Raw genomic sequence first — 27,981 nt, forward strand, 5'->3', positions numbered from 1 at the left:
TTGAAATTTGGATTTAAGACTTTTTAATGCCAATTCAGGCCTTATTTTTAAAATTATGAATTCAATGCCTTTTAAGACTTTTCAAGGATCCGCGGGAACCCTGCTGTCATATTAAAACTGAGAATCATGCAGAAAGAGTTTTTTAACCCTGCGTTAATGCTCCCTGAGAGGTGAACAGAGCAGTGGAGGTCTCACTTCATCCACAGCTGTCAGCGTGTTATCACTGAGACACAACATTAATACTTACGGTGAAGTTTCTGCTCACATATGATTCTTTAAACACAAGCTAAACCTTCACTGGCTTTAGAAGTTAAAGATAAATCTCCTTTACCCCACACAGAGGAGATACAAACAGATGTGTGCTGTTGTGATCACACAGTGATGCTGTGGTGTCAGTCAGCCGTGTCTCCTGGTGAAATAAGACCAACACTCTGACATGTGTGTAACGTATGTGGTGGGGTCATACTCCTGTCAGGTCACTGAGGGGTGTCTCCGCTCTGACTGCCTGCTTATATTTAGATGAAGAAACAGCCAAACAGCCTGTGCTGCTGCCCCAAATATCAGGAAGACGCGTCTCCCTGGAGGATGATGCTAAAACCAGTGTGAGAAAGAGAGAGCTGCAGCAGACCGCAGAGACTCCACATGAGCACGCCAGCCCTGCTGATGACATGCTCCGTGACAAACGCACTGGAGACACGGAAACAAACTGTTTCCTGCTTCCACTACGTCTTCAGCAGCGTTGGGTTAAGTAACTGGAGCTGATTGTTTTGATCGTTTTATGTTTGGGAGCTTTTACATAGTTCAGGTCGACTCGAGACGGATCAGATTCTGACCTAAATTCTGAGCTGTGGAGTCAAAAAGCAAACGATACTCAGGAGACTGAGGGAATCTGACCACACAGTCTGTAGCTCTGCATGTCAGTTCAGGGGCTCAGCAGACTCCAGCATGACTGGAAAAGGCCGAAGTGGGTCCAAACTGCTCCGACACACAGGTCAGAGGACGGAGGAGGGAGACGTGCTGATAAACAGATCTGAGAGAGGAGCTCTGGACCTTTTTACTCACTGCTCATGTTTAACCCTCCATCACAGCCTGTGACTGTGAATGAAAGCTTGTTGATAATGCATGGAGCCGGCTGGGGCGAAAACAAGTCAATGATTAACATGTTAATGTCAATATTAATGGAGCGCGTGCAGCCACACGTGCATGAAAACACAACCAGAGGGATGATTTGTCTTTAGCTTCTATTCATCACATGAACGTTTCAGCTGGAAAAGACACACGAGCCTGTTCATCACATGTGCTTTTCATTTATGGAACCATCCAGAATTTGAACTTAATACTGGAAAGTGTTGGCGACTCTTGTTCTCAGATTGAGGATTAGTCAGAGGAAAGTTTCCACTGAGCTGCTCTCTTCAGTCTTTGAGTGTTTGATGTCTTTGAATCTGAAGACGGCTTCATTTCCCCGTCATTAACCTTATCAGTGCCTCTGTTCGTGTTAACATCAGTGTCTCTGCTCCTCTCTCCCTCAGTGTAAACACATCCTGGCTGTGTACCTGTGTCAGGCCGTGGGTGTGACCCAGCAGGAGAGCGTCTCTGATCAGCAGATGTCGATGCTGCTCAGCGGGGCAGACGTCCTGTGACATCTCGGCGTGTTCGGTGAAACAGGTGGACCAGCGTGGCCTCGTGGACCCTGAACGGATGTTTGAGCGTTCACTTCAGGTCACCGCAGGGAGGATGAGAGCACGAGAACACGACCGTGTCATCGGCTCTTCAGACTTCGCTCTGAAAGACACCAGATGTTGCTTTATCTATTTTTGCTTTTGGAAGAATCCTTAATCTGTTTCCAGGGCAACAACATCTGTTCCTTTAGCATGTGCAGCTTTATTTTTAGGTTCTTTTCATCTGGAGCTGCACCAGCGAGAGTTTCCACGCCAAAGACACTGAAGAAAAACTCTTTCCAACAACTTTGTAGATGTGTAAATGTGAGTCATGTAATAAAGAAAGGTGTAACAATATAAACGTTGCCTTTATTAACAAAATAATTCACCATACATAGAGTTCATTGTGTTAAATAGCTGTTTGTGTAGTTTTGTCGCTGACACAGACAGAGAACGGCCTCAGAAAAGGTTGAAGCTCAGCGTGAGCACGGTAACATCACGACAGCACACTGACGCATCGATACGAAGGAACGAAAGGCAGGAATGTTGAAACACATCAACGCATCGTCGTCGTCGCCCGTTTCAACTTTAAAACAGCAAAAGAAGGCAAAAGTTTAACATCAATCCACAGCTGGTAGAAAGTGGGACACCTACAGTACTTCAGTTTACACATCAAGTCAACAAAGACAGTAATACAAGGTTACAGTGCAGTTACAGTATATTTGTCTCCATTGGAATGTACGAAAGCTTTGGCACACTCCTGTCTTTAGCCCTTTAGTTCTACACAGGTGCTACAAGGACACAAACCAGAGGAGGTGGAGAGGGTTTGAACTGAAAACACTTTGATACCAACACAGCATGTCTGAACACTGATGATGAAGCACATCCAGGAGGAAATATCTGAGGCATCAGTGCAAAGTGTTTTCATCTCTGTAGTGACGGCTCACAGGAGAATAACTTCAGCTTTTTATTTCACATCAATCACAACCCTCCAGACAAATCTGTAAGCTCTGATCCAAATCAAAGACCTCTGACGGAGTTTAACACCTCGGAGCTGTGGCTTGAAGAAGCATGGTGTGTTCAGGTGACTCCGGAAAAAGCAAAACTTTTAAATGTAATTTGGGTTTGAACACATTGTCACTTTATGATCCTGTTTTATTTGTAGTTCAGTGCCACACCAAACAGATTCACAAACATCAGCCTCATGTTTCACCTGTATTGTTCAGGTTAATCTGATTATAATAACAGCTCTTACAGGAGGGTGAGGCAGATTAATTATCATTATTATCATCATCTGACTTCTTTTGTTGTGTCAAATGTTTCACGGCCACTATCAGTGATTACAGAAGCAGAACTTAAAGCTTTAAATTCATAACTGCAGCTGCTCCATTTGTTTTTGTTTCTCCTTTTGTAACTCTGAACAAGTATCATACGAAGAACCAACTAATTTTGGACATAAAACTGTTAAACAGACTAATTTTAGTATGTCGGGCTGTTTTAACAGTATGACGTGTGTTAAAGTGGGGCCCAGTGACTGAAACTCTAACAGCGTGTCATGCAGTAGTTTCAGCATTGAAACAGATGGGGCTTGATTTAGATTTCAAATCAAAGACTTTAAAGAGGAGTCTTTAATATTTCAGTGGTGTTTCCTGCAGCACTCTTTAAAGGGTTCAGCGATTCTCTCTGTGCTTCAGTCGTCCATTTTTGCCAACTTATTCAAAAATTGATTTGCGATATTTTAGAGGTTTCAACCACAGACTGTTTTAGGGATGCACTGATACCGATCCTGGTAACGGGTATTGGTGAAACGGTGCCCCTCAAAGTTGGATCGGTATTGGTGGGAAAGGGGCCAATCCAGGCAAACGGCTCCATGCCTTTTGTCACTGGCACTCTTGGCTACTTGATTTAAAATGTTACCTTTGATGCACTTTTTTGCTGCATTACCAGTCTACAGGGTATAAAAGTTTACATTTGAATAGCATTTCTGTACATTCTGAAGCAGTTTTTACCAATTTTTGCCTTTTCCCCAAAACATTACCAGTTTTATCCACAGTGGGGCATGCAGGTTATAATTTAACACTGGTGTCAGATCAGTATCGGTATGGACTGATACCCAAAGCCCAGGCAATGGTATCAGTAAAGTTGGATCGGTGCATCCCTACATACCATGCCATTACATATTGCACTCAGATTGTTGCAATGCTATTGAATAAATGGGCTTGAAATTGAAAATGTTTTGTTCTATGTTTTACTATGTTGCGTACTGTATCGGTATAGATCTGGTATCGGCACAATTAAATTTTAATAGACCGGATCGGATTGGAATGTAAAAAAGTGTATCGGCCCGTCTCTTGACTGTATAAGATATGGACGTAATTGCGACATCACCCGTCTGTTTCTGAAACAGTGAAATTAAGCAGGCCACATTGGACATGACAGGTTTTGACCTATTTTTCTAACAGCTACAGGGCTCAATCAGTCACATGAGCTGAGCTGTGTCTCTGATTGGACAATCAGACAATCCTTATAACGTCTAAACAGTCAAGTTAGAAAAAAGTTCACTCCATGTGCAGCCTGTGCCGCTAGACAAATCAGCGTTTTAGACCCAAAATGTTTTTTGATACAAGTTGTAAATCTGTTTTTTAATGTCTTAAATGTAGGTTTTTTTTGGCTTGGTTGTACATGGTTTCTGGTCTTTCTGCAGCCAGCCTCAAGTGGATTCTCGATGAACAACAACTTTAAGCACTTCTGAATAGGCTTCACTTTCCTACGCTGGATGTTGCTCCATCCATCCATCCATTTTCTTCCGCTTATCTGGGGTCGGGTCGCGGGGGCAGCAGCCCAAGCAGGGAAGCCCAGACTTCCCTCTCCCTAGCCACTTCGTCCAGCTCTTCCGGGGGGATCCCAAGACGTTCCCAGGCCAGCCGAGAGATGTAGTCTCTCCAGCAAGTCCTGGGTCTGCCCCAGGGTCTCCTCCCGGTGGGACGTGCCCTGAACACCTCACCAGGGAGGCGTCCAGGAGGCATCCTCATCAGATGCCCAAGCCACCTCATCTGGCTCCTCTCAACGCAGAGGAGCAGCGGCTCTACTCCGAGCTCTTCCCGGGTAGCCGAGCTTCTCACCCTATCTCTAAGGGAGAGCCCAGCCACCCTACGGAGGAAGCTCATTTCAGCCGCTTGTACCCACGATCTTGTTCTTTCGGTCACTACCCAAAGCTCATGACCATAGGTGAGGGTGGCAACGATGTTGCTCCTTAGTTTCAATCATAGACTGTGTATAAAATGGACAGTCAGGCCCTGCCTCTTACTATTGTGCTGTTTTGAAGCCAAATTACCCCCATCACAGGCACCGCTAGTGTGTAACCAGAAGCCAATGACAGAAAAAGGTTTATTTCTTTCATTCAAAAGTTTAAACTCTTCTTGGCTCTCTTTCCCTGACATATTTTACTATTCCTGAAAAATACACAAGAATGGCAGCTGTCAATCATTGATAAGTGTGATGTAAAACTCTTGTTTTTATGTCTTGTAACTAATAAAAAAGAAACTTTTCAGAAAAAAAGAGGACTTGAAAACAAGGCAGCCCAATAATATCTTCATATCACCACAGCATATGGGTGTGCGAAATATTTCTATGAGGTGTTTTAATTTTTTTAAGTTTGACCACAGCCCATCTGGAATGACTGGAGAGTCCAATTTTTTGACCCATACCGCAGCCAACCACTAGGGGGAGCAGTTTTTCTGTCGGCCTGAACTAGAGGACGTCCATTTTTTTTATTTTACAGTCTCTGGTTGTAGAGGAGTAACAGCGAGGAGAGAGAACATAAGAGCTGAAGAAACCCCGCTGAGATGGTCCTGGAGAGCGTCCACTTCCCTCCTGAAGCTGCTTCAGTTACACCCAAACAAAACAGAGCACTCATGCTTCATTACGTCAGCTGAGGTTAGGAGAAATGACCTTGATGGGGTAGATTAATCAGATTAGATGTTGATCTGGTTAAACAAAGCTGCAGTTTATTCTGTCACGGTGGGTTTTAACTGAGGGGAACATCAATTTTCTGCCTCCTTGTTTAACCAGCACGGAGCAGCGCTGCAGGTGTGTTACGCTGAGCTGCTTCACAGTTCCTACCCTGACCACAGAGCGGGCTCTCAGCCAAAAGAGTCACAAGCTAATTTTCTGACCCCTCTGGCTGCTTCATGGGATGATTCATGGGATAGGAAATTAAACTTTTTGTTTATGTTTGGGTTTCCCTTTTTCCTCTAAATTTTCTGGCATGTATGAGGGTCGTATTTCATCCTCCTGAGCCTCGTATCTCGACACCAGCTCACACAGTCACCAGCAGCTGAAAACACCAGCATCAGCAGCTCTGATATTTCCTCCACACGAAGGTTTAAACTCGATAAACATGTGTCTGTTTGAGCTCATGATGGTGATCGACTTCACCTGAAAGGATGAACAGCCAAAGATGCAAACAACTACTGTTGTACCTTACAAGGTCCACAACCACAGATTTAACCACACAGGGTCTGTTTGATCTTTACATTCTCACAGTTAAGTCTTGAAATAAATAAATTAATAAACACTGGCACTGAGTGATGACAACACAACGTAACAAGGCGACAAAAGGAGCGTTTGGAGTTTGGACAAAGGTGGATTCAGAATGTGTCAGATGTAACAAAGTTTGGATCCTGTTCACGGTCCCACAAATCCAGTTAGCAGGATCAAAGATCCTTCACGGCACAAAAAAGTTTTAAGACTCTCCATTTTCACTACTTGACCTCTGGTACTTGGCACGACTCATAAATAAACGTCCACATTCAAGGCGGTTCATCTTCACGAATCACACCCTTGTTTTGTAAACATTATAAACCTCAGTGACAGTAAAACGACAGGTAATCCTCCTCTGAGGGACTCGCTCTTATAGCAGAGGGTCGATGGTCATGTGGATCTGGTCTCTGTTGCGTTTGCTGCCGTTGGAGCTCAGATACAGCTCCTCCCTGCGGCACAGGAAGTGCCGGGTCAAGATCTTGCGGAAGGTGTTCCTGAAGTCCTGGATGCGGTAAGCGTAGATGATGGGGTTGACCGCAGAGTTGGCGTGGGAGAGAATGATAGCCACGTACATGACAGGAAGTGGCCTCTGCAGCTTCTCGTAGAACAGCCCGAGGCAGTTCAGGATGTGGACGGGCAGCCAGCAGATGGCGAACAGTCCTACGATGATGGAGAGGGATTTGGCGGCACGGATCTCCTTCTGCAGCAGGCTGTGGTGATGGCTGTCCCCGTTACCAACGCACTTAAGCTCGATCTGCCTCAGCTGCTTCCGAGCCACGGTGAAGATCTTCAGGTAGATGCCCAGCATGATGAGCAGCGGCAGCAGGACGCAGACGAAGAAGTTAAAGTAGACCATGTAGTGCATGTCCACCACACTCTCAAAGAAACACCTGAGCTCACAGCTCTGCAACACGTCCCCTCCTCCCCTCGGCCCTGGTGTCACACCAGCGTCTGTAGTGTTTCCTCCAGAGCTGCTGTTCGCTTTGCAGCTCTGTTTTTTTTTGTTCCATCCGAAGAAGGGGATGAGGCCGATGACGAAGGACAGGAACCATAAGATGGCGATGATCTCTCTGGCAGTTTTTCCTGTCATCAGCTCTTTGTACCTGGAGAAGAGAAAACAGAGGTCAGAGCTCAAAGTCACACTCAGAGTGGAGCTCATAGATACCAACAGTTGGCTGTGGGAAACTTCCATTTGTGACTATTTAATAGACCCATCATTAGCATCGTTAGTTATTTTGTGCTTTTATTTGTAATGTCAGACCAGAAATGGTGTCAGTAAAGCTAATTACATGCTATCAAAACAAAGCAGAACTGATTTGTCCACAGGGGGGCGACAGAATCACCACAAACTGAAGGTTCCTCACAGAAGCTTCAGCGTCACAAAATGCCCCAAAAGCCCAAAGCCAGAGGTCCAGCGAGTAAAGCAAAGGTCTTCTAGAAGGGGCGTGAGTGGCATTGGAACCCCCCCCCAGGACAAGTTCGTTCAAATAGGAAGGCTACAAACCGTAAAAATCCAATGTTTACGTGAAAATAGCGAAGTTCATGTTCAGGATTCACGATAGTCGTAGGTATGCTTGTTGTACACACCAAATTTCAGCAGTGTAGCTCAAAGTAGACTGAGGGGCTGCAGTTTTAAGCCCCTAGGGGGCGCTGGGTGTGTGTGTCAATTTTTGCGCAAAGAGTGGAATCATAAATTTTTTGGCAGGCTTGAATTTTGTGGCTAGGTGGATTTCCCTTTTTTTTCAAGCCAAAGGCACGCAAAATGGCATTATTTGTGCGGAAACGAAGAAGAATAAGTAGACGGAAGAATAATAATAATCCTAACGGTACCAAGAGGGCCTCACCCCGGTTCTCGAGGGCTCGGGCCCTAACAATAATAAGTAGAAGAAGAGGAAAAACAACGACTACAGCTACTAATAATATTTATAAGTAGAAGAAGAAGAAGTAGAAGAAGAAGAAGTAGAAGAAGAAAGTATAACATGTTGATCAAACGGCGTCACTGTCTTGGATGCTTGAAGACAGTTTATTAAAACAATGTAACATAAACCTCCATCACTGACACAGTGATCTGTGACATGTCCAATGAGATGTGTCAGTATCTGCTGACAACACCATGAACAAAAAATCCATTTTCACAAACGCTTTGAGTCTTAGATTTGCTGGAATAAAGTCACAAAAAAGGAGAAAAACCTTCTAAAAAACATAAAAAATCACGTGTTGTATAAGCATATATGAGTTGTTGGGCCCTTATTTATTTTACAAACCTGTAACCTCACCATGAACCATGAACCTTTCTTTGGTATGTGAGGGGGCCTGGGGTTATTTTAAATATGTCTTACGGTACAAACAGGGATATTTGATTTGTTAAATGATTTTACTATAACTCCATCTCACCATGATCATATAACCTTTTACTTACACATTTTTTTTCATGGATGTAAATTTACTGTACACTTTTCTTCTTTCTATCTTCTTTCTAATGTTCTGCCTTACCTTCCTTAGAGTTTGCTTATGGTTATTATTTTATTTGTATATTAATTTAATTTTCCGCTGCTTTTTTTCTTCATTAAGTTTATTTTATTTTAACTTGGCTACTTTCAACACATATGCTTATTTACACTTTTGTACATGCCCCATCCTTCCTGACCTTTGTGTCAACAGTAACTTAATGTTAGCCTCAAAGCATTCTCGCCCGAGTCATTTCAAAGTTTTCCTCAAAGAAAAAAAAAATGAAAAAAATGTCTTTTTAAAAATCATTTTTATCTCTATTAATCATATAATGTTTATATTATTTATATCATTATTTTCAGCTTATTTATATTATTTAAATTAATTTTACTTGGGAAATTATGCTGAGGCTAACAACATGTATTCATGTTTTTGTTAGGTTTGTTTTTCTGTCTTTTGTTTTTCCTTGTCTCACTCCTATAAAAAAGTAAACCCTGTCACCCTGACATGCTTAATAATTGTAATGAATTAATAATTATATTAAAAAAGAGAACAAATAGTGCTTGAATCTTCAGGTCTGTCATAAAAAAAATGAAACTTTTAAGGGGTTTGCTTGTTGAACATCAAACTAAGCATCATATGTTTTAAGCAGCACAGTTTTAAATAGGTTTGTGTCCCAGATTGAGTTTTTAGATTTGAAGCAGTCTGCTGGATGCACTCACATGAAGAAACTCTTCACAGATAAATAAATCATCGTCGTTGAGGACTGACTCGCTGCAGCTCTGTCTGCTCTTCACACAGACAGTTTTTACAGCATCCATCACACCTGCTGATTTATAGTTTGACTATTTTTCTCACTTTATGATTATGAACAGAATTCTTCCTGTGCTGAGAGTCCAGACTCCTAAAAACAGGTTTTACAGTCTCATATAGAAGTCTGTGAACAGAGTCCAGATTCTGAACAAAGGTGACCTCTGACTCTGATTCTATTTTTAAGAGTGACCATGACCTTTGAGCCCGATCACCAAATTTAATCATTTCATCCTTCAGCCTCAGTAGATGCCTGTGCCAAATTCTCCTGAGGTGTTTCTGAAATATCACATTCAGAGGAACAAATCAGACAAACTGAGAGTCATATTTTCCTCCAGCCGGGGCTGCCTTCGACCTCTGAGTCATAAAAGACAAAGCACAGGAGGAGGAGGAGAGGTGAATGTTGATCTTGTGCTGGGTTGTGTAAAGTGTGTGTGTGTGTGTGTGTGTGTGTGTGTGTGTGTGTGTGTGTGTGTGTGTGTGTGTGTGTGTGTGTGTGTGTGTGTGTGTGTGTGTGTGTTTGTGACATAGCTTTCCTTTGTGCGGTTTGTTGGTGCAGCCTTACCAACACATCACACTCTGAAGGATGCACATCGGCCTAATGATGCCAAGAACCCAGCACACAATGTGCCTGACCAAGTGTGAGGGGGCACAGCAGATATTTGCTGCTTTGAGGTGATGCAGGAAATCTGGTGTCCAAAAACCTTTTGACAAACCTTTCTTTGGTTCAAAGCAAACAACAAAAGACAACACAGACTGGAAGCAAACACCAGCTCCCTACTCCCCCTCCAACCACATCAACAAGCCCAACAACGTCATGATGTCAGACTGTCTGTTACACTGCAGGAAACTTTGCAGCTCATTCATCTGGGTCCAGACTGTGCTGACACACTGCAGGCTGTGTCTATCATAAAACAAGGGGAGCGTGAGTCTGCAGCATGAATGTGGCACAGAGAGGCTGTATGCAAAGACTCTATGTCAGGGGTGGGCAAACTTTTTGATTCGTGGGCCACAATGGGTTCTAACATTTGACAAAGGGGCCGGACCAGGAGCAGATGGAAGGAGTGCTTTGGTAACTATCAGGGTATCATTCGTTCATTCCATATCCGTTTTAGAATACAAAACGGATAACGACTTGTTATTCAATTTTTCCTTTTTAAATCAAAAATCAGAAAACAAATAACGGTCTATTTTTCGCTGTTTTGATTTTGTTTTGAAATTAAAATTAGAATATGAGAGAATGGAATTATAACGGGATTTTTAATCCGTGTATGGTTCGTTCTTTTGTTATTCTGTTTCAAAACAAAAAAAAAACAAAAAAAAAAAATTGACTTGTTTTTTTGTTTTTCTGTTTTAAAACCAAAACAGAAAAACGGAATAACAGAATTACAGTCCTGGTTTTAAAAATGAAATTACAAAAAATAATAAAAGATTGTAACAAAATTGTTTGTTAATATTAAATGTGAACGTTTCTATATAAAAATTAGACAAATAACTCACATCGAAGGTTTATATGGACATGTTCCTGAGCTTTTTTTTTTTATAAGTCACAGATCGCTGACGATCCACTCCATCTTATCCGCGCGCATCTGCGCACTTCCATGTGTTTCATTGAGTTTTGTTTTGTCCACTTTCCTTTTCTTAGTTCCGTTCATCTTTACAGAAGGGCTGATGGGTCAGAGGGTAAAGTGCAAACATGGAGTAATAGGCCTACGCTTCACCTCAACAAAGCCAATGTATCTACAGTGCGCCATCTGGTGGGAAAACATCAGAATTGCAGGGAAAATAAAACATTAACAAGGTTTATTCATTTAATTTTTTCAAGTTCAGCGGGCCGGAGTAAAACGTTTAACGGGCCGCATGTGGCCCCTGGGCCGTAGTTTGCCCATGCCTGCTCTATGTGAACTGAACACTGCAGCCTGCATGCTCACAGTGACTTTCCTGAGGGGGTAAAACAGCAACAATCTTCATTTCATTCTTCATTCTCTTTACGACGGGCTTAAAGGGGGAGATTTGTGGGGGGTGGATCTTTGTTTTATCCCTCTGGTAACCCTGTAGTATCTTAATATGATTTACAGCTAAAATAATCCCTATGTATCTCTCACTGGTGCTTTAGAAAGCCCTTATTTCAGCCTCTTTCTCAAACACTTCATTTTGGCTTCTGTCTCTTTACAGATAGTATCTGCAAGATTTTCCGAAAATCTGAAAAAATAAAAGAAAAAAAGTAAACTTTTGCAGGAATAATCCTGTGCTATCATTTCCTATAGGACTCTATACATGCGTGTCAGTATCTGTGTCTGTCTCAAACCCCTCTCCTCAGCCTGTTTCTTGATGTTTTCATTGTTTCAGGATGTTTCTGGGCAGAGCGTAAGCATGGTTACCTCAGCCAATCACAGAGCACCCAGTGTGCAAGTGACTTTGCTTGTTGAATAGCAAGTGGAAGCTAATCAAAGCAGCTACAATAGTGGACGTAGCATGGAGGAAGCAAGACCCAACCAAAGTGGAATGAAACGCCTAACAGATAAAGCTTTTTCCTAAAAAAAAACGGTGAAGCTTGGCCCAACTTTCACTCATTTTCAGGCACTTAGAGAGCTGCACGAGAAGAAGAGCGACGCGAGGTAGCTTTCTGCTAACAAGGTATGTGTCAAATACCTGCAATTAGCTTGTTCTAACATCTCAAGTCTCTCCCATGTAGAAACACGATGCTACAGGTGGTTGCTGGGCAAGTTAGTGTGTTCATGTGGTCACACTCAGGGGCTGTTGGTGTGCGCTGCAGCTGGCACTGAGCCAAGGAGGAGGAGCCTAGTTTGAATGTTGTGTTTACAAACAAGAAATGATATTTCCTGCAGGCCCCACCTTTAAGGCTTGCTGCTACATAAACCCCCTTCCTTCTGATTGGCTAGCCCTCCAGAGGCCTGTGGGGGGTGGAGCTATGGGCAGAGCTGGATGTTTGGAGCCCATCCCTCCGACATGTCATGAACCAGATCCTTTTGTGGTGACCTCATCATTTCAGCAGGTCTAATGAGGATCTCACCAAGTTTAGTACAAACATCTCACACTGTTACTTTATATCAATCTTTTAAATTTGAGAAAGCATAAACCCCTCTTTAGAGTTTTTTTTAATGAAACAAATCAAGCTCTCTTCAGTTTCAGAGTGCTGTCTTTGGTTTTCTGGGATCACCCAGCAAACTTCCTCCTCACAACCACATGCACATGAACACACACCCTCAGCTTACATGTTGTTTAACACCAAAACCTTCAGGTGCATCACTGTCCTCTCTGATCATCCCTCTGTCTGACTCACACACTGCAGGGACAGGGTTAATGTGCTGTATGTCCACTGGAAAATATCACACAATCCACTAAAAAGAAACTAAATATTTCCATCACACGTTTCTTTCCACGTACTTTCCAGTTTCCATGGAAATACTGTGTAACCTAATAGCTTCAGTGTTCCTCGTGAGCTCAGCTGCAGTGAACGCTGAAAGTCTGCTGCTATCTGACAGAATCTCACATCCTGCATTACTTACACACACGCCATGGTGTGAGGCTCAGATGCTGATACTATAAACCGCACAGTCCAGACTGACAGATCATGACAACCTGAGAGTGAAGGAAACCAATCAACCACTTCTGCCTCTGCTGCTTAGCAATTTAATGCCTCATGTTTTACAGGATTTCATATTTATCAGCATCATCAGAAGAAGTGAATGTAGAATATTATCAACATCTTCTTACAGAGACCTGTCTGAGCCGTGGATTTCAGAGGAGCCGGTCCACAGACGCTGTGACTGATCAAGACCCAGAAGTGACTCATACAAGTGTGGTCTGACGGTCCCCATCATATGAACTGTGCTCCGAGCTAAATGAGCTGCTTCCTCAAAGTAAATCAGGAGAGCAACAGCAGCATGGTAGTGACTCATTTACACACACACACACACACACACACACACACACACACACACACACACACACACACACACACACACACAGACCAGTCTCAGCTGGAGGTGTCACAAATAATCCAGCTGCCTGCACGACTCTCAGCACATCTGAACTTGACTGTGACCTCTGCAGTTTGTTTTGATGATCATCCATCATTAGGCAACACTTTAATGTTGGGTTACCGTTACTTAAAAATAAATTAATCTGCAGAATCATTTATAAACCAGTTATTGAGTTTTTCTACTGACATTTTAAAATTATTATTACAGACAGATAAATGCACTTCTGATATTTGTTCTGACAGTGGCTGTAGACTCATAGGGCTCTAATTTCGTAGACCAAATGGAAGTGCAGGCGCACCTGCCCTGTGCCGGCCTTCGCCGCGCGGACAGGGCGTGACCGGCGGACTTTGCAAGTTTCCTGCAGTGCCAAGAGAGGCGCACTGAAGGCGCAGAGGAGCGCAGAGGAGTGCAGAGCTGCGCGTCCATGCCTCCCTCCGCACAAATAGCAGGGAGGGAGGAGAAAAGCTGTGAGTGGGTTTAACACAGCCGAGCGCTGTTTTCACCAATGAAATGAGCGCCTCTCCTCGCCCGGTCAGATCCGCTGTCCCTGCAGCAGGAGAATGGACAGCGGGGCGCATCGGAGGACATGAAGCGCGTCACCGTGTGGGCCAGCTCCCGGGACAAATGTAATCTGTTCCTTTGTCATTAATAGGAGTACAAAATGAAGAGGCAGTTACACAGCTGGCTTATCCATTCAGAATACTTTTGATCCACCTGCACTCCTGGTTTGTCATCGCCAAATAGCAGAATCTGTGACCTACTGTATACTCTCCCAGTGTCTCCACCTCATCCTCCTTACAATAATGTACTCCATCTTTTTAGATCACGTTAAAAATAAAGACTAAAACAGAGAAACATGGGAAATCACGGGTAAATCCTGAGTGACATACATTTATTTTGTCTCTATTTTGAGAGAACCAGATATTTACTCTGTATCAGATGTTAAGGCTGTTTATTGTTTAATTGTAAGATGTGCATCAAACTTCCAGCTGTCGTCAGGTTAACTTTCCATTATGACAAACGGCTTTAATCTGACATCAGATGTGACGGGACAGTTAATATAGATACAAATGTATATGCTGGTTCAGACAGTTACATTAAATAGTGATTGCTGTGATTGTTTACTGCATCAAAATATGTCTGACACTCTGGAAACCTGCCTCTGAGGCTTTGATGACATGAGCGCACATGTGCGCCTGTCACCAAATTACAGCTGCGTGGGGTGCGCTCTGCTTTGAGCCGAGGATAGACCAGGTTGGAGCTGGCGAGCTTTCAGCGCACTTTTTTGGCACAAAATTGTCACTGCGCCAACATGAATCTGCTGACACCTCCCCCTGGTGCGCAGTCAACTTCCCCTGGTGCGCCGTCACACCCATCTCTGCGCAGACAGTCTACCAAATTGTCAAATTGGCTGTGCACGGCAGTGCGCCGCACTAAATTAACGCGCCAGGCTTGCGCCCCCTGCGCTGCGCCACGAAATTAGAGCCCTTTGTATCCATATTTAAAATACAGGAACACAGAATACCCCCTCTTTAAGTTTTGTTCAAGAGTCAATTATTCTGTTCAGGAAACATCATACTTACATACGAAAGCAAAAGTAAAGCAGGGCTGGTTGGGGCTGCATGCTGAACTTCAACAGTGAGAGTTGAACAGACGTTATATTTAAAGGAAACGCTCACACTTTTTTTAACACTCGAGGTAAACAATGAGACAGAGTGCATGCACATGACAAAGGTGTTGGCAAACGTTCTTCACCTCTTTTAGAAACGCTTGTTTGACTGCAGACCACAGTCACCACACCACAGCAGCTCAGCACAGCTACCTGAAGCCTCTTCCTCCCAGCAGTCCTTGCAGCACCTCATGTCTTCTGTTTTAATCTGATGCAACACTTTCGTTTTAACGCTGCAGACGATAACAAGATGTTGATACATGTCGATTACAACCAAAATAACAACAGTTCGAAAGACGACCCAGCTTCTCTGCAGGGGAGGAAACAACAGAAGCAGGATGAATCATATGAGAGGAAGATATTCACTAATAGATCGACCAGACTTGATAAAGTTCACCCTGAAGCATCACTGACAGACCCCATGTAGGAAACTGAGACAGACTTGAGTAAAGATGTCTTCACATCCTCAGAATCTGAGCAGATTGAAAGTCTGTCTCTGTCAGACGCATCCTGTCTCAGAGTGATGCACAGAAACTAGTCTGTGCTCTGGTTTCCTCTAGGCTGTTTTACTGTAAATCTCTTTTAACTGACTGTCCTAAAAGGTCTATGAGGACTCTTGAGCTGGTCCACAATGCTGAGGCAGACACTGTTAGGCCTGGGACGATAAATTTTGCTGGACGATATATTGACCCACAATTATTGACCATAAACGATGTTATTGACAATATTATTTTGAAACCAAATCAACTTCAGTATAAAAATAATATATCATAATAATGCAATACACGCTCTCAAATGCAACAAAATTTTATTTCTCATGAGTATTTTTCACTAATATCAACATTTCAATATCAGTATTTTTGTTGCTGCACACTGGCTCGTCCGTGTTGATGGGCTCACCTTGATCGTTCTGTTTAAAGCCGAAATATTTCTACTCTGGGGCTGTGGTGTTTCACCTTACGATCAACTTTTTTCTTTCTAACTTTCTTACTCTTAACCTGCCCTCTGATGAGTTCATGAGGCTCACTTGCTACACACTGCGTTTATGCTAGCCTGATGCGACCCAGTGACAAAGATTCTGGGTGACTGACAAGAGGGTTCACTCTGTTCATTCCTCTACCAAACCAACGTGCCCAGGAGCTGAGAGCGATGCAGAGTGAACTCTCCTGACATCCAGCCTGTTTGGAGGCAGAGGAAAACTGATGCAAGCACATTGCGATGTACCAACGTCGGGAAAATTATGGAGTTCATTTCATTTATCATACAATTGACTATCGTCCCAGGCCTAGACACCGTCTCTAGTTTTAGGAGTAGACTTCCAACTTTCCTTTTTGATCCAGCTCCATAGTTAGAGCTGGACCAGGTCTAAACCAGCTCTAACTTCTGCTGCTGTAAGCTTCGACTGTTCACCTCTCTCCTCAGTCTGTGAATAACTTTACATCTTGATGTCAGATTAAAGTTTGTTGGGGTCCCTGGGCTCTCTTGTCTTGTAGGTTCCTCTGGATCGTTGCTGTAAACTTTCTCTCCCATACCTGGTCTCAGCAGACTTCTAACACGAGTCTGGTTCTGCTCTTAATTTCAGTCTGTTTCTGAAGTTTAGTCTTACCACTGTAGTTCACTATATACTGCAAAGCTCTCTGCTCATGGAGGGTTAAGATGAGATCAGACTCCTTATCTGGTCTCCATGCCGGGTCTGTGTTAGTAAAGAAACACCAGCAGGTCTAATACTGCTGATATTTTTGGAAAGCATCTTTGGATAAGGTCCACTGTGATCTGGCACTGTGTAAATAAAGATAGTTTGAATGAACACTGTCTTTTTTTTTTTTTTTTTTACATTAAACAGACCAATGAGCTGCATAGTAACTCATGACTGCCACATTAGGACAGGTGGTCCTTGTAATCCAAAAACACATGATCAGTGTTATTTGTGACAGAGTTGAAATAGGTGTTATCTTTAATTAAAAAAATTAAAGATTAATTTTCTCTCGCTTCTGACTTTCAAATATTATTTTTATTGGACTGATTAAAAAAAATGTTTTTAGTGTCCCAAATCCTCTTTTGTGTGAATATAATGTTCATGGTCATGGACACCAAACTTTTTGTGGCTTCAGTGATATTTTTACTACTTTTTCTCCTGTGTTTGTCTGGAGATCCTACATGTAACCATGGCCACATTGTTTACATGTGAACTCAGCTGTTTGCTGCCTGTAGCATGTGAATGCTAACTGGTGTAAGGCCTGATGTCTTCCCACAAGGTGAGGAGAAGGAGGTGAGGACGACGTGCTGGTTCTCAGGTGTGAGCTAAGAAGTGACGACATGGACCTGTCCTTCCATCCATCGTTGTTGGGAATATAAGATCTATCTCCAATAAAATGGACGAGCTAGCTGTGCTAACCCAGCAACAGAGGGAATACCAGAGGGCAGAGTAGCATCATGCTATTCACAGACATGGTGAACGGAGCTAACACCAGACACCAATGTCACCTTGGAGGAGCTTCACCTGCTGTGAGCAGACAGGATCCAGGAGACAGAGACTGAACAGACTGCTGAAGAAGCTCAGTCCTGGACCCTGTGGAGGTGGAGACTGGCTGAACTGGACAATGATGGACAAGCTGTCAGCATCTATTTTCTTATGGATCTTTTTGCACTTTCTATACACTTTCTTACTTTTGTTTTCTTGATTGCTGCTGTGACTTCAATTTCGTTGTACTTGTTACATTGACAATATTGTTCTATTCTATTCTAATGTGACTTTTTCTGAACCGGTCTAACTGAAGGGTGAGTCAGGGACAATACTCTCTGTATTAAAAAAGGACATCTCATCTGTTGTTTGTACAGTTTTTGAATAATTCTGATGTTCTGTGAGAATATCATGAGTACATGGTAAAATTTGGGTCTTTGATGGTTGAAATTTGCAGATAAAAGTGTTAAAAGTCCCATGATAGATCATAAACAATGGGACGAGCCAAAGAAGGAGGAAGCAGCAGCTTGGATACGGCTGACTGATAACAGATGCCTCTTGTCTGCTCCATCAGAAAATTTGTCAGTAAAATAATGTTCATGTTACTGGATCGTGGCGTCCTAATCATTAGCTTGACCTGTCTGTGGTTTGAAGGAAACAGGACCTGGTTATAAAACCTAAAACGTCACCTGCAGTCACTTATTAATCCGTGGTGTTAGAAACCCCAGAGAGAACAGAATGAATCTCCACCAAGGTGTAATTCAGCCTCAGGCTCTTCAGCTCCATACTGAGGCTTCAAATCATTCACACAGTCATTAGACGGACCTGCAGGGCCACAGGGCAGCAGAACCTGGGCCCACCAGCAGGGGGGTGGCTTCAAGGAACATGAGTGAAACAGCACTCTGCCCGCAGAGGTGGAGGAGGTTCAGAGGACAGGTCCACCTGAATATAAAGCTGCCATCATCTCTTTTTCTGAGACTCTGTCAGTTAAAGCAGATCTTTGTGTCCACTACAAATCTTTTTACTCACTTCACCAAACTCCTGTTTCATCCAACACTGGTCCCAGATTCAACTTGATAGCCAACACCACCACGTCACCAGCCACGGTTACATGAGGAGTTTTTTGTCTTTCCGAATGGAATCTTTCCGAATGACTCCTCTGAAAACAATAGTATACATGGAAAGGAATATTCCAACCTCTGGTCTACATGCGCCGCTATAATCAAACAGTATAGTCAATGGGGTATGCGCAGGAAAACGTAAACATCACATGATTTATCAAATATGGAGGACAACAGTTTTTTTATCACGGTGTTATACTTCGTATTGCGTAAAACTGAATAAACTGAATGCAAGCAGAATATTTGGGTCTATGTAAACGTGGCTACTGAGTGTGACCACCACCACCAGCTCACAACAGTTCTTTTCACACCATGACTCCACCACAGCCCCATCACAAAGAAGAGAATCCCAAACCATGTCACAGTGATCCTGTCTCTTCAGTCACACCTCTGTTACCTCCACCTGTTCTCCTCTGTGACAGTCTCACAGACAGTGAAGCAGAACAAAGGTGGAGCAGACTCTGCTTCAGTGTAAAACAGGATCGACGTACTGACTGAGGAGAGCTGTAGAAATGAAGCAGTGACAAAGTCTGCTTGGTCCACAGCATGCTTTGAAAAACTGAACCAGACACTTTAATACACAGTGAATAAGTGAATGAGAGAGAAGTTCAGCCTGCTGTGAGGAGTCACATCATGACAGTTTTAAACCTTGATATTCAATCTTAAAACCTGCCAACCCACCAGATTCAGGCAAGAGTCTCCAGCTTTCTAACTCTTTCTCCAACTTTTAATTTTTCCCCTTTTTTAAAGTCTGGTCCTGTGACCTCTAACGTGTCATGGTTTGGGAGACACAAGACACTCAACAAGAATAACTAGGATTAACACAGAGACACAGGACAAGAACAGAATCAAAAAGAAACACAAGAAGACAAAACACAAGAAGACCTAGAAAAACACAAACCAAAAACCCAAACCATGATATAATGTTGATCAAGTCAAATTGAGTCCTCATTCTATGCCTGATATCCAAACCTCAAAAACATCCACCCCTCTCCCTGTAGTTGGTTTGATCCAAAGACGCTGCATGAGGCTCTCTGACACAGGTGACACAGGTGACACAGGTGACACAGACACACACAGAAGCAGCAGGTCGCTGTGAGACACTGGTTACTGATGAGTTTATCAGAGCATCAGATCTGTGATGAGCTGAACTCTTGCCCTGGTTAAGGATCAGGTTTAGCCCTGATCTCTTACATAAGCTCTAACTTTCACAAGGAGAGTTCAGAGCTGTGTGAATCTGAAAGTGAGGAGGCTGACTGTTACGGTCACTAGTAAAAATGAGTCAGATGATGAATTCTGCTTTACGATTTCAGGCTGACTCAGCAAACCTCCCTCTGACATGATCAGATCATATCCAGCTGTTCAGTCTCATATATGGGCTGGGCTGTCGGGGAAAGACTGATTTTGCAAAACCCTGGACAATTCCTCTTTTTCCCTGCTCTAATGTTAGCAGGTATGAATCTTATGTGCAGTGCATATTTTAGGACATCATCAGGTCCCAGAGTAAGGTGTCAGACCCCAGATGTAAAAGTATCAGGTCTGTGGTGACCTCAGACCATCAGCCTCAGAATAAGAACATAGACTTACTTATCCAGGGTGACCATGTTCTCAAAACCCCCAAAGAGGACCCCCTGCCCGCCCTCTTGGAGACATTGCAAAAATACCCCAAAATACTTAAAGACGATAAAGTAACTTTATTAACCATACATTTGTCGAAGACAGACTTCTTTTTTGTTGGGAATGAAAACTTTCTGTAACCTAAACACAAGGAATGCTTCGCAATGTGCTAAAATAGAAAGAAAAAGAGAAGTAGCTCATTGCTCTAAAATATATTCCTCTTGTGCAAAAATATAAATAAGGCATCAAAATCTTAGTTTTAAAAAAGAAAAAAAGAGGTAATCTTCATTTTTCTTTTGTGAATAAAAGAAAAACAGAAGTCATGCATTCTTGTTTTATTTGAGCTATTGTAAAAAAAAAAAATTCTTTAGTCTTTTTCTGCCTGAGAGTGCAGAGTGGGCAGTCAGAGCAGGTTTTCCGTTTTGATCTGATCTTTGAGGTCTGTGGCATCATGACCCTCATCATCTGATCAGGAAGGTTCATCAGAATAACACCAGTGGCTCAGTGCAGCGTGTTGTTACAAACATTAACAGTCTGTACAACAAACTGAACAGAACCAGGACATTTTAGGGAAATTTAAAAACTCGCCATAGACATAATTTTACCACCAAAAAGGAGGACATGTCCTTAATCCACCTGTCCTATCCGACATGTTAAAATCAACATGTTGGGTCCATCAAAAAAAACATGAAACAAGACAAAAAATGAAAAAAAGAGCTAAATGAGAAGTGTGATATTAGAAGATGTGAGTCACAAGTTTGTGAAAGTACAGTAAAATACTTGAACTGATCTTACTGTAATACTATAGTGACACAGACGACCTTTATCCTGATTTGCTTGGCAACAGAAACTGAACTGTGTGTGTGTGTGTGTGTGTGTGTGTGTGTGTGTGTGTGTGTGTGTGTGTGTGTGTGTGTGTGTGTGTGTAACTGGTTTGAGGCCAGGGAACATGCATGTTTGATGTATTTTTCAGAGGACATAGGAAGAGGAAAATCAAGGTATGAATTAAAATGACAATTAACATGATTTTGAGCTAATCTGTCCAAATCCTGAAAACAGTCAGACTTTTCACACAAACTTGTAACTTGAATCCTGTAATGTATGTGTGCCATACTGAATATATGCACATATGTGTGTGTGTGTGTGTGTGTGTGTGTGTGTGTGTGTGTGTGTGTGTGTGTGTGTGTGTGTTTGTGTGTAGAATTATTAGATTATTGAGGTCAATATTTGGCATTTTGAGGCATGTCAGCATCGGCTTTTTATTAATCCAACGGCCGATGAGAAACAAGTTTAAAACTGCGTTGTTGTGGCTCTGATTTAGCCGCTCTGCTGTCTACAGTCACTACTCAGTCCCCAGCACTGTCCCACCCACAGTACCATCTGATTGGTTACAAGCAGAGCCATGGCTCGGGAAACAGCCAATCAGCAGTGCAGTTATTACAGTTATTACAGTTACACTGAAACTTTGGAAAACTGTATTTACTGTAGAAAACTTTAGCTATTAATTTTTTAAGTTTTCATTTAACTTCATAAAACATGCTGCTGAGCCTGGGAGCTGTTTAATTAACGTATTCTTAGAGGTATTTGAATGAAGTTAAGTGTTGGAGTTTGTATTGTTCAAAATTTTGACACTAATATTTTCACTTTGACTGGTAATTAATATCAGCTTCAAATATCAGTTATTGGCCTCCTTTAATACAAATATTCAGTATTGGCATCAGCATCGGCCTGTAAAAATCCATATCGGTCTATCTCTAGTACTGATGTCACGTCTTTATCTGCTGATGAGATAAAGTTAGCAACCTGTTCGCTGTCAGCAGAGCGCTGGAAGGATTGAGAAATGCTTTTTTTGTGTCTATTAAAGGTGTTTTCATGTCTCAGAGAAAAAGTCTTTTGATATAGAGGCTGAGAAACTCTTGAAGACACGTTTGGTGTTTCTGTTACAGATTGTCCTGACATCATGACCATCAAAGAGAGCTCAGATTCTTTATTTTACCCGTTTCAATCAACAGGTTTGCTTTAACTGCAGATGAGACAATGCTGAGGTGAATTTTGGGCTCAGTCTGTGGAGTTCAAAGCCTGACTCCAGTGTTGCTCTGTTGGTGGTTTAGCTAAATGATAACCCTGATCTCCAGCTGACAGATGCAACTCTGTTTCTGATGTTATTGACTAAAAACCTTAAACTACAGCCCTGGAGATCTTCTCCTGCTGCTCTCTACTCTCTTCTTGTTTATCAGTCAGTAGTACAGTTACCGTACAGGGGCCATTTCCCAGAGGGTCCATCTCCTGTTCAGCCCCCCCTCTTTCTGTCCGTAGGCGGGGAGAGGGCGAGCGGCTGAATGGATTAGTTCTGGCATGACGACAGCACGCTGGCATCTATCTTTGTTTTTCTTTCTCCCCCTGCTCTATTCTCCATACATCCCTCCTCTTCTGTCTGTGGCTCAGCTTCCGCTCAGGGCCACAGACCTCTGCCAGGACACACACACTCTCCATACACTCACAACATCCGCCTAAACGTCCGGCAGTGTCTGCAGTCCAGCTTCAAACACACTCTAACAGGTGGCTGTTCAGCAGCACTGTGGGGTTTTCAGACCCAGCACTCGGCCTGTGGCGGTGTATGCAAACAGGCCCAGTGCTGGGCTGTATTTGCATTATGTAAGTGTGTGTGTATGTGTGTGTGTGTGTGTGGGAATACTTTGGAAAAAGCAGGTGTTTAACATAAGGGAAGGGCAAGTGTAAACCCTTTAAGAACACAGATCATGAAGACTTCACGCCTCAATGCAGATGTGACAAACAGACTCATCTTCGTCACAGGGAAGTTTCATTCGCCGCCCCACAGCGCAACACAACAACTTCCAGTCTGACTATATTCATACTTCTCCTTTTGGTGCTCATGGCTGAAATGAAAGCCCCTGAATCTATTTTTAAGTTAATTGGTACGCCCAGCGGTAAGCGGTGAACAGCAGCTGTGGTCAGCTTGATTTCACAGCGACGTATACAAACAATTACAAGCTGCAGCCTGTGATCACCGTGGGTCTCTGCTACCTCACAGTTCAACAGCTCTCAGACAGATTAAAGGACAATGTGAGCGGAGACACCAAACAAAAGCATAAAGGTCCCCAAAGGAACAAAGGATCAATAAAGTGTTTGAGGATGAAAGCTCCTCACAGTCAGAAGACAGCAGCAGGGTGAACCATGTGATGATGTAACAGCTCGACGCGCCACGTGCTGCTCAGTCAGCATGTTCAGAAAGATAAACTGAGGACTGATCCCTGACCTGTTGGCTTTTAAAAAGCAGACAGGGTCCAGGATGGTGGTCTGAGAGACAGCAGAGTGTTAAAGTGGGTCAGGCCACATCTAAGGTGTGCCACAGGGGTCTGATTTGGGCCCACTGCTTTTCACTCTTTACATGGATGACATCATTTCCCTTTAGAGTGGTTGTCATGCTCATCTTTTTACAGATGATTCTGTTGTTTATTATATCACTAAATGCTTCTAATAATCTCAAGAAATCTCATAATTTCATACTTAGGGATGGGTACCTTTCACATTTGTAACGATACGGTACCGATGCCCAGTACCTGGCAATCAGTACCAGTACCTCATAGTACCAATTTTCAGTACTTTTTTTGTGTTAAAGTGGTAAAAATAACAATTTAGTTAATAACAGAAGATGAAAATTTTTCAATTTAACATATTTTTTCTTCAGTATATGACCTTGCAATGCTGTGTTCATGTCCACCGCATTGCTACTCTTCCACTTCCTCACAGTCACAAGGATGCATTTAGGTACCTAAAACTGGTACCTTTTGGTTTTATGTGAATCGGTACCAGGTACTTTTGTCAGAATTCGGTCGGTACCTATAAAAGTACCTAATACAGTACCAGTTGCAGCTGCTGGTCAGTCAAGGAGGAGAGGCTCATTTTTTTTCCGGCCTACATCATGAATTTGTTTATTCATTTAAAGGTAAATTCTACCCTCCGTGTCAGCTTGTTAGCAGCTGGAGCTGCTACGTGAGACTATGACAGGCTGTAAGTGTGAGTGACAGGGGGAGAAGCTCCACAGCTGTAGCTGTAGCTGCTTATTGGTAAAAAGAGAGAGAATCTTTAAACGCAACGCTCATCGTTTTTTAGAAAGGTAAACTTGCTGGGGATTGATAACCCCCCCGGATTAGTTCAGAACAACTGAATGTACAACTGAGAAGATGCTCCAATGGAGGGTTATGCTTCAAGATCGCTGACTGGCTCATTTCACTGTCAATCAAAAAGGGATTGGGCCTCAGACAGATCATCCAATCATCATGCAGAAGCCCAGCGTCCAGGCCAGCCCACTGCCTCATCGACCCCCAGAGACGCTCAGTGTCTGATGGGCAAGACAAAGCCCAGCGTTATCCAATGACCGTCCAGTTTCCACAGTGGAACAACCCACTATAAGCTTCCCTGCTGAAGTCAGAAGACACTCAGCGTCCGACTGTGTTAAAGCGCTGAGACGCTGCGGGGATGAATGAGAAGGAGGTGGAGCCAGTTACCTGTGATAGGAGCTGATTCTGAACAAAAGATGAAGGAATTCTAGCTCATATTTTGTTTAATGAAATGTACACACAACAGGACATATCACCACTTTTTTGGGGACATTTTAGGGGAAGCTGAGCTTCCCCATGCAGTCTTAGAGAAATTGCCACTGTTCAGTACCCATCCCAACTCACACTAAATGAGGCCTGGAGTATCACACCAAGTTGAAACCAAGAGTTGATTTCCTGTGGAGAAACACATCCAGTCTTCTGGTGTCATGTCTGACAAGATGTCAAAGCACAATTTCATCTGTTTTAGATTATGGTGATGTGATCTAAAGGCGTACTGGACCTTTAATTCTGAAGTCCCCGACGTCACCCGTCTGTTTCTGAAACAGAAAATGAAGCCCATCGGCTATAGCAGCCACACTGGTAGTGGCAAAGGCTTCACGTAAAGCTATGGGCGCCTGTTAGCCACATAAGCTGAGCTGTGACTTTGATTGAGCAATCTTAATACCCTCTGAATGGCCGAGTTAGAAAAAAATTCAGTACAGTGTGTGCTGATAGTAAAATTAGCGACTCAGACAGGAGATGTTTGTCGAACCAGGCTATAAATAGGTTAATTTCTGCTTGAAAACACCTTTTCTTGGCTTGGTGTGTATGTGACTTCCTGTACTTCTGGAGCCAGCCTCAAGCAGACCCTGAGAAACAGCAGATTTTAGCACTTCAGCATTGTCTCATATTCTCAGAGCGGAGGTTGCTGCTTGGTGAGCAAAGTTCAGACATAGTGTTGATGGATACGACACTCATCACAGAGTCGTTATGAGGAGGCTGAACAGAGGTGAAAACAGAAACTGGTGTTTCTATATTTCTAAAGCACTGAATGGAAAGTGTTTAACCTATTTTTTTAAAATTCATCCTTTATTCAATCAGAAATAGGCTGGTTGAGATTAAAAACCTCTTTTCCACAAGTGTCTAGGCCAAGACGGGCAACAGCTCAGTTATGAAGGTACAACAGACACAAATAAAAATATCACACTCAGTAAAACAAGTATAAATGAGATCTGCCTCCAGGATTCAAAACTTCACAGGATACATCAGACAAAACATCTGCAGACAGATACATCTGCCTCCAATTAACACATTTCAAGCTTCAGGACTTTCTTTAAAGAAGCTAGAGGGAGCGGCAAACCTGAGAGCTTTGTTCCCGAGCTCAGTGATGACCCTCTGAACGAACAATTTTGTGAGATCTAGTGAGGAGATAAGAGGGGAGTGGACCTTAGATACACCTGTTAATGAAATGATACCAATATTTTAGTCTGTGTGATGACAGGGAAGAGCGCCCTCCACCAGAATAAAGCAGGCAGTGATGAGTGATAGCTTTAAAATTAGTGATGAGCCTCAGAGCGCCATGATGAACAGCAAGCTGAGGCGTGCAGATATAAAACTTCACTGTAACCAAGCACAGACAGAAAAGTAGAAGAAACAAGTTTTTATTCCTAATTCTGAAAATATAAACTAACTTCAGTCTCAACCTTTGGATGAGCTGCCAATTGTGAGGAGTAAAAGTTAGAGGCACTTTGGTCTAAATACTGAGGTGTCTGGGGTGAGTTATGAGTTCAGTCTGCATCCTGTCAAAGTGCTGATTGATGGCAGGTTTGGAAGCTTTGATTTTTTACTAAAGAGCAGCATGATTTTCTTCCTGTGGCATTTAAAACAAGTTTCGTCTTCTTCGGGGAGACAGGAAGCTGAGGGCAGCGTGTGCTCATTTCTGTAACCGCTGTTCATCCTCAGTTGTTAAATCGATCTCCACACGACCCACATCCCTTATTTTAAAGCAGGAGGCTGAATGATGATGATGATGATGATATTACAGATTAGCCGTAAACTTCTCCTTCTTCTAAACTGTAATTCTTGAACTCTTTGACCCTCCTCTTCTTCTTCTTCTTGAAATCTAAACTTTTTCGATCCTCAGTGTGAACCTGATCCTGTGGTGGAGGTGAGAGGATTGATGGTGATCTAATGTTTGTCTGTCTGGCTTTGCCTCAGCTTGAAAAAGCCGACCTGTCTCCATAATGAGCTTAAACTATTAACCTAGCTTGTTTCAACTTTCACAGACACTTTCTTAACTAACTCAAGTAAACACGACATCAGATTTACAGTGAGTGCTCTTCAAAAACAGTCAAGCAGTCAGTCAGACTCAGTAACGTAACTTTTCTAAGTCTGTATTTACTCAGCCATGAATTTATCAAATGACTGTGGATAAATGCTGACAAAAACATCTTCTTAAAGCTACAGTCTGACAAATGAGAATATTAAGGGATCTTTAATAAGATTACTGTTACTAGTTTGTCTATTCTGAGCTGCCGTAGAAACATGACTGAATATTTTGGGGTCACAGTTTAGCTTCTCGTTATATTACAACTTTAACTTTGAATATTTGCAAATGAAATCTCACAATACCACTCCTGAATGACCGTAAACTTGGGTTTTGGGGAGAAATCTTTTCTTTTAAAGGGGACATATCATGCTTGTTTCTCCTTTTCCCTATACCAGACTAGGATGCCTGTAAAGCATTTCTGCCCTCAGTACAAGTCATTTAGATCCTTCATTGCCCACAATAGCATTCTCAATATCCTCATTTTAGGCCATTCTGAAGATCTCGTTGAAACGCTCTGTTTGGAGAATGACCTCCAGTAACCTCGCAACGTCACAGCCCTTTGTGCTCTGATTGGTCAGTTCTATCAGAGGGGTGGAGGAGGTAGAGCCAGGGGGCGGTTTTTGCAGCATGGCAGTATTTACAAAATTGCCACATTGAATGGAGCAGACCGAGTGAGTTTGCTGTTTGCCAAAACTTCACCGTAAGCCATTGATAGCACCAATAAAATGGCAGAGTGTAGGATACGTCCTTTTATATTGGACCCCGAGTCAGACCCGGACGGTTCTGCAGCTCAGGAGGAAGAAAATCCACCTGGACACAGATCATCTCAGGACGCTTCAGTGTGGTGAGTCAAACCGGTTCTGTAACATGTATAGTTTATACGTTTATACTGCTCTTGGTGGGTGTATCCCTCGGTGGCGGTTGTGTGACTAACTGACATCACAGAGGAGGAGCTGCTTTATCAGATTACTCCAAT

General features: G+C 42.8%; 2 protein-coding genes across 2 annotated transcripts in view; one reads left to right on the forward strand and one right to left on the reverse strand.

Annotated features, from left to right (window-relative positions):
* The window catches only part of zswim7 (zinc finger, SWIM-type containing 7), a 38,046-nt gene extending 35,992 nt beyond the window's left edge, over positions 1 to 2,054 (forward strand). The window contains exon 5 of the mRNA XM_074672828.1: positions 1,530 to 2,054. Within this exon, the coding sequence (XP_074528929.1) occupies positions 1,530 to 1,640 (111 nt within the window). The 3' untranslated portion in view covers positions 1,641 to 2,054. The remainder of the gene's footprint in view (positions 1 to 1,529) is intronic.
* adora2b (adenosine A2b receptor) overlaps positions 2,028 to 27,981 on the reverse strand; it is a 30,253-nt gene continuing 4,299 nt past the window's right edge. The window contains exon 3 of the mRNA XM_074672827.1: positions 2,028 to 7,303. Coding sequence (XP_074528928.1) covers positions 6,571 to 7,303 — 733 coding nt within the window. The 3' untranslated portion in view covers positions 2,028 to 6,570. The remainder of the gene's footprint in view (positions 7,304 to 27,981) is intronic.

The sequence above is a fragment of the Halichoeres trimaculatus genome, unplaced genomic scaffold (assembly GCF_033239565.1).
Source record: "Halichoeres trimaculatus isolate MK-OKI-2021-1 unplaced genomic scaffold, fHalTri1.1 fHalTri1_scaffold_6, whole genome shotgun sequence".
Classification (NCBI taxonomy): Eukaryota; Metazoa; Chordata; class Actinopteri; order Labriformes; family Labridae; genus Halichoeres; species Halichoeres trimaculatus.